At 37.3% G+C, this 14579-nt stretch overlaps 1 protein-coding gene across 1 annotated transcript in view; it reads right to left on the bottom strand.

Moving 5' to 3' along the window:
- ZCWPW2 (zinc finger CW-type and PWWP domain containing 2) overlaps positions 1 to 14579 on the bottom strand; it is an 81018-nt gene that overhangs the window by 44553 nt on the left and 21886 nt on the right. Inside the window, exon 4 of the mRNA XM_070360033.1 lies at positions 5810 to 5921. Within this exon, the coding sequence (XP_070216134.1) occupies positions 5810 to 5921 (112 nt within the window). The remainder of the gene's footprint in view (positions 1 to 5809; positions 5922 to 14579) is intronic.

Raw genomic sequence — 14579 nt, 5'->3', positions numbered from 1 at the left:
AGGATAAGATGAGAGAGTAGCTTTGAAAATATATACTTTACCACACGTAAATACACAGCCAGAGAGAAGTTGCTATATAACACAGGGAGCTCAGCCTGGTGCTCTGTTAAGACCTAGAAAGGTGACATGGTGGGCTGGGAGGGAGGCTCAAGAGGGAGGGGATATGTGTATACCTAGAGCTTCCCTGGTGCCTCAAACGGTAAAGAATCCTCCTGCAATGCAGGAGACCTGGGTTCAATCCCTGGGTCAGGAAGATGTCCTAGAGAAGGGAATGGCTACCCACCCCAGTATTCTTGCCTGGAGAATACCATGAACAGAGGAGCCTGGCAGGCTACAGCCCATGAAGTTGCAAAGAGTCAAATACGACTAAGTGACTAAGCACACACATACAGCTGATTCATGTTGCTGTATGGTAGAAACCAACATAACACTAGTGGTAAAGCAGTTATCCTTCAATTAAAATTAAAATTTAAGAAAGAAACGAAAAAGATTTATCAATACGGGAATATAATCACAATGAGCATGTAAAACAAAAAGGATAAGAGTAAATAAATTTTTGCCATCTAAAAGCCAATTTTGCAGTAAAAAATTATTTTCACAAAACAGAAAACTAGAGGAGTAGGTTATTGTATTAGTACCTACAACTGGCTGCCATGTGTAAATTTCCCTTTTTCCTATGTTCAGCTGGTGCTTGAAATAACCCCTTCTTCTGGAGTATATGTTTCCTTCCTGATGAACGTACAAGATGACCCACCACCATAGATGATTCTTCAGCTAGGAGAAATACCCACCTCTTTTGCAAATTCATAGTCATCTTAGGTCACAGAACTTTTTCCCTTGTCTTACAGCTTCTTCGATATATATCTAAGCACTCTGCAAGGCTAGGATGTGCCTTGAGGCAGGGACCACTTTTCAATGCAGCAGGTGCTCAATTTTTTTACATTTAATAAATGTATATGGATTTTATGCAAAATATTATATGGATCTGAAATATACATTGTACCCAAACAAATTAATATAATTAACTGAAACACACAGAATATTTACATGGCATAAGTCACTATACTAGACAATGTAAAATATAAAATATTACATGTTGTCACTCAGATCTTTAGTTTCTTAACTGATAAAGCAGGAGTAATATATTGGTATACTGTGATTTAAATAATATAATCTACATAAAATAAAGTTCCTAAAACAATGTCTGGTAGATTTTAGATAACAATGTTCTCTTCCATTTTAGCTAATTGATGTGTGTGTGTGTGTGTGTGTGCATGTGTGTGTGTGTGTGTGTTAGAGAGAGAGTGAGGGAGAGATCTTAAGCCTTGTAATACTAGGAAAAATAGTTTGTCAATGATATATTTCACTATTGTCTCATCTTTTCAAGTGATTTCATCATTCTTCCATTTAAATAATTATTTGTCTTTCAAACAGTTGGGAATAATTGATGAGCAATGATAAAATAGCAAAATATTCCGAGAGGGAAAAATAAGATGGTTGAAATTCCACAATGCATTTCAGATTTAAGGGCCCAGTGAGACCTGGTAGTAGTTACAATATAGAACATGCTTTGTTGAATCAAAAAAAATTTCCCTGTTCTTTTGAAGACCTCTGACAATAATAAAAATCACAATGAAAGGCTAATCTGTACAAATAGCTAAAACTGCACAAAAAGACTAAAATTGGATCCAAAGGACCCTGATCATATATTGAGAGTTAATGAGAATAGAACAGAACTCATGTTTCTTCTCAAAACGTAAGCGATTCTTAAGTAAAACATCCAGCAGGGAGATGAATTGGGAACAGAAACATCCAAACTGCTGTTCAAGAACTCTTCACACTCAAACGTTGTGGAGCTGTCTCCCAGTGCAATAGAACTCTAATTCAATGTCAAAGGAAAGTGCTGATGTAATACTTTCAAACATAGCAATCACTACTGATTTCTCTGTTAATAACAGTAAGTCTGTGTTCAACTTCAGCAGCATTTACTATTTTCTAAGAGCTGAATTCTCCCTAGTGAGAAAGGTTTAATTTCCTCCCTTCAGAAATCTCTGCATGTAAGAACCCTGACATACAGAGTGAAAAGCAGTTAACAGGAAATGTAGATTTGGATAATTAAAAGGACCTTTACTTCTCTTCTGAACTATATCCACATCATATTTTTAAAGTATAAAAGAGGAGCTTCAGGTAGAAAATAAAAATGTTCCAAATGAGTAGAGGTGGTTATGCATCATGAATCGTAAGAGATGTTAAAATTTTTATTTACAACCATATGAGAGGGAAGTTAGGGTTAGAAAGAAAGCTGAGCACCAAAGAATTGATGCTTTTGAACTGTGGTGTTGGAGAAGACTCTTGAGAGTCCCTTGGACTGCAAGGAGATCCAACCAGTCCATTCTAAAGGTCCTGGGTGTTCACTGGAAGGACTGATGCTGAAGCTGAAACTCCAATACTTTGGCCACCTCATGCGAAGAGTTGACTCACTGGAAAAAGACTCTGATGCTGGGAGGGATTAGGGGCAGGAGGAGAAGGGGACGACAGAGGATGAGATGGCTGGATGGCATCGCCGACTCGACAGGCACGAGTTTGGGTGAACCCTGGGAGTTGGTGATCGACAGGGAGGCCTGGCATGCTGTGATTCATGGGGTCGCAAAGAGTCAGACACGACTGAGCGACTGAACTGAACTGAAAACCTGGAAGCAACCAGGATGTTTTCAATGGGTGAGTGGATAAATAAACTGGTACACACAAACAATGGAATATAATTGGTAGTAGAGAAATCCTCACAGCTACTGGAATGAAATAAATGGTTTGCCTCTAAGCAACTAAACTTTTAAGTAACTGACCTCCTGTAAAATATTTGAATAATGGTTAATTATCTCTCAAACCTACTTTGAATACAGTAAGAAGCTGTATACCTCCTAGAATCCACTCTAGAAGCTAAGCAGGCACAGGACTAAATTCTCTTTTGGAGGCAGTAAAGAGGGAGTGAGCCTGTGACGCAAAGACTTAACTCCTAGAAGTCTGTTCACGCCCGTCAATTTGGGATACTTCAGGCACAAAATGAGAGTCCTTAGGCACATGGCTCTCTATAATCAGGCTGAATTATACAAATTCTGCATGTAAAAACCATCAGACTTTCATCAAGAAAATGGTTTGTTGCTGCAAAATCAATCAGAAAGAACCCCGTTCCAGGTCTCCGGACAAGTAAGAATGCCAAAGGATGCAGACATCAACACCCTGGCACACACAACAACAGCAAAGGCAAAATAACTTACCGAGACCAGGTCACTGCTAGTGTGAAATGGCTGCAATACAACTTTCAAAAGTAAAAGACTATACATTACTACAAAATATTAATGTTTAAAACAACTAAATATTTCAGTTTATTCTGGTTACACAAACAAATGTATAGCCCATGCAAAGCATAAAATTGTATTTGTGACACTAAAGTGAGTTCAACCTTTATTGCTAATAAACAGAGACATTATATTTTCAGCTCAAGGAATAAAATCACATTTGTGGTAATAAAAGTCTTGACCACAGGAGTTTGCTTATCATTCTTTTTCCATTCTTTTCAAATCTATTTATATGCTTTAAAATCTAAACTTAGGTGGCTAGGTTAATATTTAAACTTTTTCTCAAATAAAATGTTTTTATACATGTTTTAAACTTTTCTACAGGAGAAAAAATATCAGTCTTACTTTAAAATTCAGTAAGCACAAAAGACCAGATCCTCCCTTAGAAAAATCTGCTTTAGAACTTAAGGTGGAGAAAATCAGAAGGTACCTTGTAAGGAAAAAAAATATATCCTTTTATGATCACTAAGCAGAAAAAAATTTAAATATATTTATTTATTGAAAAATCATTTCCATGCAAATATTAAATTCTTTTTAGAGTTAAAAATGTATTATAGCTGCTACAAACCCTATGAATTCATTTAAAAAGCTACCCATAAACCACAATATTTATGATTCAAGAGAACTTTGAGGATGCTTTGAAATATTATACTTTTCTACCTAATTAAAGAAGTTAAAGATCACTTTTTATCTTTGCCTTGAATTTGAAAAAAAAAAAACATTTTGAAAAATACTTTGTTCTAAAATAATATAGCATATCCAAATAAAAGTTTCACTCAAGGAATATATTTTAAAGCCATAGCTTCTAATTTTGAAATAAATGCTTTGAAATACATAAGAGAATCTATGTAGAAAGGTTAAGAATATAGATGACAGAAGCACTAATTAAAACACCTACATTTAAATAGAGTGCTCGCTATATAGACACTACTCCAAAAGGACATACAGATAGCCAAACAACACATGAAAAGATGCTCAGCATAACTAATTATTGGGCTCCCCTGGTGGCTCAGAGGTTAAAGCGTCTGCCTCCAATGCAGGAGACCTGGGTTCAATCCCTGGGTCGGGAAGATCCCCTGGAGAAGGATATGGTAACCCACTCCAGTATTCTTGCCTGGAGAATCCCATGGACAGAGAAGCCTAGTAGGCTACAGTCCACGGGGTTGCAAAGAGTCAGACACGACTGGGACACAGAGCGACTTAGAAACACAAATCAAAACTACCATGAATTATCACCTCACACTGGTAAGAATGGCCATCATCAGCAAGTCTACAAATAATAAATGTTGGACAGGGTGTAGAGAAAAGGGAACCCTCCTATACTTTTGGTGGGAATGTAAATTAGTGCAGCCACTATGGAGAACAGGATTGGAGGCTCCTTATAAAACTAAAAATAGAGCTACCATATGATCCAGCAATCCCATTCTGGACATATATCTAGAGAAAACTATAATCTGAAAAGAAGCATGCACCTCAGTGTTCTTTGTAGCACTATTTACATGAGCCAAGACATGAACGTGAAGTCACTCAGTCATGTCCGACTCTTTGTGACTCCATGGTCTGCTTTAGAACTTAAAGCAGGCTCCTCTGCCCATGGGATTTTCAAGGCAAGAATACTGGAGTGGGTTGCCATTTCCTTCTCCAGGAGATCTTCCCAACCCAGGGATTGAACCCAGGTCTCCCACATTGTAGGCAGACACTTTACCGGCTGAGCCACCAGGGAAGTCAACAACCTAAATGTCCATCAACAGAGGAATAGATAAAGAAGAGACAAAAGAATACTACTCAGCCATAAAAAGGAATGAAAAAGTGACATTTGCAGAGACATGGATGGATCTAGAGACTATAATACAGAGTGAAGTAAGTCAGAAAGAGAAAAACAAATATTGATATCGCTTTACATGGATCTAGAAAAATGGTAGAGATGAACTTATTTGCAAAGTAGAAACAGAAACTACAGACGTAGAAAACAAATTTACAGTTACCGAGGGGAGATGCTGGGGGTGGGATGAATTGGGAGATTGGGGTTGACATATATACACTATTGATACTGTGTATAAAATAGACAACTAATGAGAATCTAGCACAGGGAACTCTTCTCAGTCCTCTGGTGACTTAAATGGGAAAGGAATCTGAAAAAGAGGGAATATATGTATACATATAGCTGATTCACTTTGCTGCACAGCAGAAAATAATACAACATTGTAAAGCAGCTATGCGCCAACAGAAATTAATTTTAAAACATGGATTGCATGTTTAGTCTGGGAAAATAGTTTCAGAGGGCAAAAAATAAATACTATTAATCCACATAAGAATAAATTTTCATTGGACAAAGATATACTATTCTCCTGTGAAACGGAAAGAGAGATTTTAAAATGTGCAAACATGTTTTGGAAAGACACTCTTGAATAAATCCTTGTTTTGTGGTGGTGAAGAATAAACAATGCACGTACCCTGTTTTGATAGGTAGCATCTTTCCAGCCTTTGCTCATGAGAACATCCATACAGGAGGTATGCTTCTTGTAGGGCACTCTTATACCACTTATTTTTCTTACATTTTTCTGGCTAAAGAAAGACAGAAAATTAGTAAGATTCATCTTTAAGTGTATTTTTTTTAACAGGTTCAGCTGTTGAGCTTGAACTAAAACTAAGCACTGTACAATACTCTAGACTTTGATTATTATTTTTTGGTATATTTTAGAATATAGCAAAGTTGGGGAAATTTTGTATGTTAATAGCCAAAAGGGTCAGAGTCTCAATTCACTAAGATACTTTAATATGATTTATCTCAGACTTAGTTACAGATAGCTAAGACCACCAGTGTAACAAAGTAGTGAATATTAATACATTTTATAAGAATAATTTTGATTCCTCTTTAAGTAACAAGGCAATGGTAATGTAATGATAAAAACTGAAAGGCATAGTTTCTTACTGTAGTAAAACTAATTCCATTCACATCCAGTTTTGGTGTTACAGCAGATAGCTGGCATATTCATACAATTTTTTGAAACTTTCTGTGCCCAATTTCTTCACCTGTAAAGCGTGGCTAATGCAATCACCATTAAGTATTAAAGGAAACAATAAGTATTAAATTCAGTAAGTATTAAGGGAATAATAGATGAGAGAGTTTTCTGGCATAATAAGTGATCAATACATGTTATTCTACTTGAATACAGTTCTTTTTCTAAATATATATTCAATTTTTAAAAAATATAACTTGAGAGACTTCCCTGGTGGTCCAGTGGTTAAGACCCCATGCCGCCAAAACAGGGGGGATGGGTTTGATCATGGTTTGGGAACTAAGACCCCACATGCCATGTAGCATAGCCGAAATATTTAAAAAAATAACAGCTGGAAAATTTAATTTGAAAAGAAAAATGGAATAAAAGAATCTTTAGGTTAAAAATGACTGTAAAAATTATATGGCCTAGTAATTTTGCCAATGTTATTTTAGAGCTTGTCCCTAAAAGATTTTTATGATGCTTAAAAAATTTACAATTTATAAAATGCATGCCATCATTTTATTTTTGCAAACTTCAGCTCCAAAAAGAACACAGGTGTTAAATTGCATGTGGTACTGGACACTATTTGCCATAAAAGTAGTGAAAAAATACAATCAAACAAAAATCTATTTTTGTAAATCAAACAATAGATTTTTGCACACAGAATACCTAAATTTCACTTATTAGGTTATTTCATAGGAAAAAAGAAAAGACAGACAGATACAATTCAAAAAACATCAGATAATTTAAACTAATTTAAGAATATCTAAGCTATAACAACATTTGCAGATTTAAAACATTTTTGCCTCTCAAATGTTATAAAGATGCTAAGTTAAACATTTATAGGACTTCTGGTGGTGCCTCCCTGATAGCTCAGTGGGTAAAGAATCTGCCTGCAATGCAGGAGACCCTGGTTCGATTCCTGGGTCTGGAAGATCTGCTGGAGAAGGGATGGGCTACCCACTCCAGTATTCTTGGGCTTCCCTGGAGTATTCTGGCCTAGAGAATTCCATGGACTGCATCGTCCATGGGGTCGCAAAGAGTCGGACACGACGGTGACTTTCACTTTCATGGTAACTTTCTGGAGGTGCAATGGATAAGAACTCACCTGCCAGTGTAGGGGACACGGTTTTAATCCCTGGTTTGGGACGATTCCACTTGCCACAGAGCAACTAACCCCACAAAGGCAACTACTGAGCCTGTGAGGCAACCACCGAGCCTGTGTGCCGCAACCGCTGAAGGCTGCGTCTAGAGCCTGTGCTGCGCAGAAAGAAAAGCCACCTCAATGAGAAGGCCCCACAACTCAGCGAGGAGGAGCCTTTGCCCACCACGACTATAGAAAGGCTGTGCAAAGCAGGGAAGACCCAGTCCAGCCAAAAATAAATTAATTTAAAAGATTTTAAAAATAATTTATAGATAATGAAAAATCACCTATAAGCTGTTACGTGTTGTACGCTCAGTTGCTCAGTCAGGTCCAACTCTTTGAGACCCCATGCACTGCAGCCCGCCAGGCTCCTCTGTCCATGGGACTCTCCGGGCAAGAATACTAGAGTGGGTTGCCATGCCGTCTTCCAGGGGATCTTCCTGACCCAAGGACTGAACCCCCGATCTCCTGCAGGAGGATTCTTTACCACTGAGCCACCTGGGAAGCTGTTACAGCACTAAACAACTAAAGTTAAGGAAATTTCTCAAGAAAACCGATGCAAAATATTCCAAAATTAAACCCTGGTGAGTCTGGGGAACGAAAAAGCAATTTTTAATCCTGTGTCTGAGAATCTTTAAGAATTTATCAGTAAGTATGTGCCACCTAGTGGTAATATTACAATTACACATCTTCCAAAGAACTCAAACTCTTGTACAAAGAATTTTGAATTTCAGAATAAGGCTCAGATATGCAATGTATTTTCAATTAGTTTGTTCTTTGATTGAAGAAGCGATTCTAAAAGCGTAGAATGTGCCCCCCTGTCCACCCCCGTACTGTTTCTCCCAAAGGCGCCCCAAATTACCAGTTTCTTTCACAGTCTTCCAGAGACACTGTATCCACCTACAAGCATTTACATCACTTAAATATCTATTTTTACAGAATGCTATGAATAGCTATATACTTTGAGTTTTTCTATTTGTACCTTGCAGATTTTTTTTAAATGCTTGTAATCTTTTATTTTTAATCTCTTTATAGATTTATTCAATGTATTTCAGATCCTCAGGATTTATCACTGAAGAAAACAAATGAAGCTTACAATCTAACCGGTGAAGTAAGCATAACAAATACATAAAGGCTCTAGTTTAAGAGGCTGTAAGTATTCTGTAATAAAGAAAAGGGGAGGGAATAAAGTGGTTCAGGGTAACTCTCATTGAAAAGGTGACATTTAAGCAAGGATCTGAAGGAGGTCGAGCAGCTACCTGAGATATCCTGAGAAAGAGCACTGTGGGTGGACAAAAGATGCTCTAAGACAGGAGAATATAAGTGTACTCAAGGGGCATCAAGGAAGGTAAGCTGGTTATGAGTGAATGAGAAAGAAAATGAGTAACTGGGAATGATGTCCAAAGAATTAACAGGGACCAGGTCATGGAGGTCCTTGCAGGCCACTGCAGGAACTCTCCAATGAGTTCCTGGCTTTTACTCTGAGTGAAATCGGAGTCACTGCACAGTTCTGAGCAGAAAAATAAAATTTGTTTTGATTGAATGCTTTAAAACAATCGATCGTCCTGCTTGCTTTAATGAGAACAGACCACAGAACAAGTGTAGAGTGGATGACTGGCTACTACAGTCATCCAGGCAAGACATGATGTGGTACAGTCCAGGTCATAGCAGCCACTGTGGTGACAAGAGGTAGGATTCCAGGTATAATCTGGAGGTAGACCAAAAATAATTAACTTCTTAACCAACTGGAAATTGGTTAAGAGAGACAGAGAGGATGACTCTAAGGCTCTGGGACCAAGTAAGTAGAGGATGGGATTTGCTATCCACTGAGATAGGGGAGCTGTCAAAGAAGTGAGATAGGGGTGGTGTAGAGATCAAGAGTTCACACATTTTGAATACACATTACAATACCTGAGGAGCACTCTCATAAGGGAATTCAGTAGAGAGAATTGAACTGCAGATAAAATGGAGGAAACATACACATACACCATATTTAAAGCCAAGAAATTAAAATAGATAACCAAGGGAATGAGGAAGTAGATGTATGTATATCCAAATAGGTAGTACACACGTACCGTTATTTATTTTACAAATGCCCTTGTGATGGACATTTGGGTTTTTTCCAATATTTTGCAAGATGAAACAATGCTGCAAAAAAAAGTTTTGTCCGTATGTCTCCTTACCCATGTTAAAGTGTACTGAAGCATAAATTCCTAAGACATTGAACTTAAGTTAAATTTTGGAGCTACTGTGAAATCACTCTTGAATGAGGTGATCACAATTTACAATGCCATGAGTATTATGCTTTGTCACACTCTGGAGAACACTCTTGTTACCAAACTCAGATCTCTGCCAATATTTTTAAGGAAAAAATGGTATTTCCTTTCTATTAGAATTTTCATTTCTAAAATTCTTTAATTTTGAGTAATTTTTTACATTTTCCAGTTTTATTGATATATAATTGACAACTGTATAAATTTAAGGAGTACTACACAATGATTTGATATATATATATGTGTGTGTGTGTGTGTGTGTATATATATATATGGAAATGATTACCATGTAGGGTTTGTTAACATATATCATCAACTCACATAATAGCCTTTACCTGTGTGTACGGTGAGAACATTTAAGATCTGCTCTCAGCAACTGTCAAGTATATAACACAGCAACATTATTAATAATGATAGTCACCATGTTATACATTAGATTCCCAGACCTTATTCATCAGTTTTTCATATTTTTTCTTTTTTAAAATTTTAATTGAAGGATAATTACTTTATAATATTATGATGGTTTTTGCCATATATCAACATGAATCAACCATAAGTATACATATGTCCCCTCCCTCTTGAACCCCCCTCCCATCTCCCTGCCCATCCCACCCCTTGAGGTTGTCACAGGGCCGGGGCTTTGGGTTCCCTGCCTCATACATTAAACCTCCCACTGGCTATCCATTTCACATATGGTCATGTCTGCGTTTCAGTGCTATTTCCTCAAATCGTCCTACCCTTTTCTTCCCTTACTGTGTTCAAAAGTCTGTTCTTTATGTCTGTGTCTCCTTTGCTGCCCCACGAATAGGATCATCAGTACCGTCTTTCTAGATTCCATAGACAGGCATTAATATTTGATATTTGTCTTTCTCTGACTTACTTCATTCCGTATAATAGGCTAAAAGCCAGTTATATTTTCCTTTCTATGGAATAACTGTTCCATAATAACTGTTAATATTTATATTGGTTGCATTCTCATTGATTTGTAAGAGATTTTTATGTGTTAAAGAAGTAGCCCTTTGCTATATGTACTACAAATATCTTCTCCTATTTTTAGTTTATGTGTTAGTATAATTGTGTTTTCTTTTTCATTTAAATTTTTCATCCTTCTAGAACTAATTTAGCCATCTGTACATATATAATTTATTAAACAATAACAACCTTTAAAAAACTACTTGAATACAACCTTACCATTAAGTATTTTCATGTACTTTTGAACTTTACGTTGTTCTATTAATCTATCAAATAACTGTTAAAATCAAACTGCTTTAACTACTAGAGAGTTATTATAATTCTATATTTTATAGGCCCAACTCCCTCTCCCATATCTGGGCTTACCCTAGATTCTTTATGGCTCAGTGGTAAAGAATCTGCCTGCAAGGCAGGAGACTCAGGAGACACAGATCCGATCCCTCTTCCACGTTTTATTTTCCTACAAATTTTAGAAATTGACCCTTGAACAGCACAGGTCTGAACTTTGCAATCGCATTTTTATGTAGAGTTTTCATTCAATATGTACTGCTATACTACATGACCCAAGGTTGGTTGAATCTTCGGGTGCAGAACTGGTGAACTTTGATGATCACGGTGCATGCGTGTGTGCTAAGTCACTTTAGTCAATGACCACTGTGAAGGTAGATTTTCAACTGCAGAGGGTTGATGCCCCTGGCTCTCGAGTTTTTCATGGGTCAACTGTAGGGGTTTTTTAAAGTTCTTTTTAATGATAAAGAAGATGTAGTACATACATATAATGGAATACTGCTGCTGCTAAGTTGCTTCAGTCGTGTCCGACTCTGTGCAACCCCATAGACAGCAGCCTACCAGGCTCCCCAGTCCCTGTGATTCTCCAGGCAAGAACACTGGAGTGGGTTGCCATTTCCTTCTCCAATGCGTGAAAGTGAAGAGTGAAAGTGAAGTCACTCAGTTGTGTCCGACTCTTAGCGGACTGGAGTGGGATGCCATTGCCTTCTCTGTAATGGAATACTACTCAGCTATTAAAAGGAATCCCACTCCAGGGTTCTTGCCTGGAGAATCCCAGGGACAGCAGAGCCTGGTGGGCTGCCATCTATGGGGTTGCACAGAGTCGGACACCACTAAAGTGACTTAGCAGCATTAAAAGGAATGCCATGGACAGCAGCATGGATGGACCCAGAGATGATCACACTAAGTGAAGTAAGTACCATACAGACACACAGATGACATCATTTATATGCAGAATCTAAAAAAGTGGTATGAACTTATTCACAAAACAGGAACAGACTCAAACACTTTGAGAATGAATTTATGGTTACTAGGTAGGAGAAAGGGGAGGGACAGGTTGGGAGTTTGAGATTGACATATTGTACAGCACAGGGAACTCTGCTCAATACTCTGTAATAACCTAAATGGGAAAAGAATTTGAAAAAGAATAGATACATGTATAATTAAATCACTCTGCTGTTACATCTGAAACTAACTACTGTCCCATATGATCTTGTTCCAAGTAACTTCTGACTCTCTGACAAAGATGCGTGCTATCTCTATATCACGAGGTAGCACATTCAAAGCAAAGAATACCTATGTGTCTGTCCACCCAATAAGGCCAGTGAAGAGAAATCTGCAGTCAGGCAGAAATTCGTGTCTTCTGTTGTTTTGTATTTAAGATTGCTTCTCCCCATAAAAATTAATCAAGATATTGGGTTGGCCAAAAAGTTCATTTGGGTTTTTCCATACTTTCTTTCCATACTCTCTCTTATAGAAAAAACTCAATGAATTTTTTGGACAACTCAATAATTACTTGGAGTTGTAGCAAGATAAATCTCACTTCTCAAACTTGAATGTGTGCACAATGTCACATTATTTTTGCTAAATAAAATTGAATGTGCCAGTCCTTGTCCAACAAGGATAAGAAATTTGATCTTGCTCATTTTGGGGCCACCCCTTACTTTCTCTAGGTTCCTGTAAATTGGGAGGGAAAGATGGTACCTGAAGAGTGAGGAGAGATCATTACTCCTTAACCCATAAGGCTTCCATGAATAACATGTCTATTCAAATCCCTCGAGTCAGGCAATCACAACTTCTTCAGGCCCAAAGGGTCCTTTCTGAGGCTGGAAACCATCAACCTCCCAGCGCACCTTGCGCTCTTCTTTTGTGAGGTACTTCATTCCCCAGGGCAATGGCGGACCCTTGTCATCTTCCAGGTCTGAAAGGATTTTCTCTGCCTGCATGCTCTTGCCTGCCCCATGCCCAGATTCAGGGAGCTCAGGTCAAAGAGACAGGTCAGCTCTGCTTTTGATCCCAACAGAAAACATCCCTGAGAGATGAGAATAAAAGAAATATGACCACTTTTTGGAATAAATTAAAGGGAAAAATATAATTGAAACAAAAACTATTATCAACCTGGTATCTGGTTGGCTGTGGCAAAGAATCTCCTAGTGCAGGATTCTCCAGGTGGTCTTTCCTCTCCCCACTGGCTGGGCGCTCTGCTCCTTCATTCTGCCTGTCTACTGCTCTCCCTTAATTTCTCCCTATGGCACTCATCAACAGCTAACACAGTGTATCTGTCCTTAAAAACTTTGTTAACTGCATGTCTCACTCCACTAATTTAAGTCATCTGATGGCATTTAAATTTTGTCTGTTTTGATAAATTTTGAGCCTAGAATCAGTGCAAGTAATAGGAGCTCAGTAACTATTTTGAGTATTATAAATAGACATTTTTTGTTTATGGTGGTATGAGCAGAGCCCAGACAGAAAATTGGAGATGAAAATAAAAGGTTGCTACATTTTAATCCTGAATTATGTGATTATCCCTAGAACAGTAAAAGAAAAATGTATAAACATGATGACTATCTGGCATTATAATATGGTGATATTACTTTTTTTTTTAAGTTTATTTATTTATTTATTGGCTGCACTGCCCAGCATGTGGGATCTTAGCTCTCTGACCAAGGATTGAACCTGCAGCTCCTGCATTGAAAGCTCGAAGTTTTAACCACTGAACTACCAGGAAAGTCCCTGATATTATTTCTAAGATGATGTTAAACTTCATTTTCTTGTAAGAAGTCAGATCTGTATAGTATTTCATGAACCACTGATTTATCCTATGATGTTAATAGCATTTTTTCTTGAAAAAAAAGTGTCTAATTTCAAGTACTTTAAGTGTTATGCAAAAAAAATACTACCTAATTTTAAAATTAAATTCAAGCAAATCATCTTAATATGACCTATTCGAGGGGATGGCAGAGCCTCACTAAAATCCTATAGATACCACAGAGCAGCTACTATCCAATACTGTCGATTCAAATTTTGATGATATTAATAACAAAGTTAGCTGCAAATATAAGTATTTATAATTTATGAAATGTATCTTTCAGACACAGTGTTGAGAATATAATAAAAATCTGGAAAACTGGAATCCTAAGTACTGAAACTGTTGTATTGGATTTCATAAATTCATTGAAACAGCTTTAAATACTGACCATTACCTTACTATTTTATTACTTTAAGTTATAATATGTCTTTAGAAGCATGGGGGGATAATTCACAGACTTTATAACCTAAAGAAATACAAAATAATTTTCCTTTGAAAGGCATCTCTCCTAAATGTTTGGGGACCAACACCACCACCCAGTAAAGTCCTCTGCTTAAGGATTTCTGTTGACTGTTGCTGTTTATACACTCAAACTTCCAGTGTACCTCACTGACTCAACCCGTGATGCAACACCCATTTCCTATCAGGCCAAAGCTACTGTTTACAGTAGCTTTCAAGAAGCTACTGAAGCAACTTTCAAAGAAGTTCAGTAGGAAGTTAATCATAAGGATGTCT

Source organism: Bos mutus, chromosome 22 (genome assembly GCF_027580195.1).
Source record: "Bos mutus isolate GX-2022 chromosome 22, NWIPB_WYAK_1.1, whole genome shotgun sequence".
NCBI lineage: Eukaryota > Metazoa > Chordata > Mammalia > Artiodactyla > Bovidae > Bos > Bos mutus.
The sequence above is the reverse complement of the archived record's forward strand: the minus strand, read 5'-3'. Positions and strand labels throughout refer to the sequence as shown.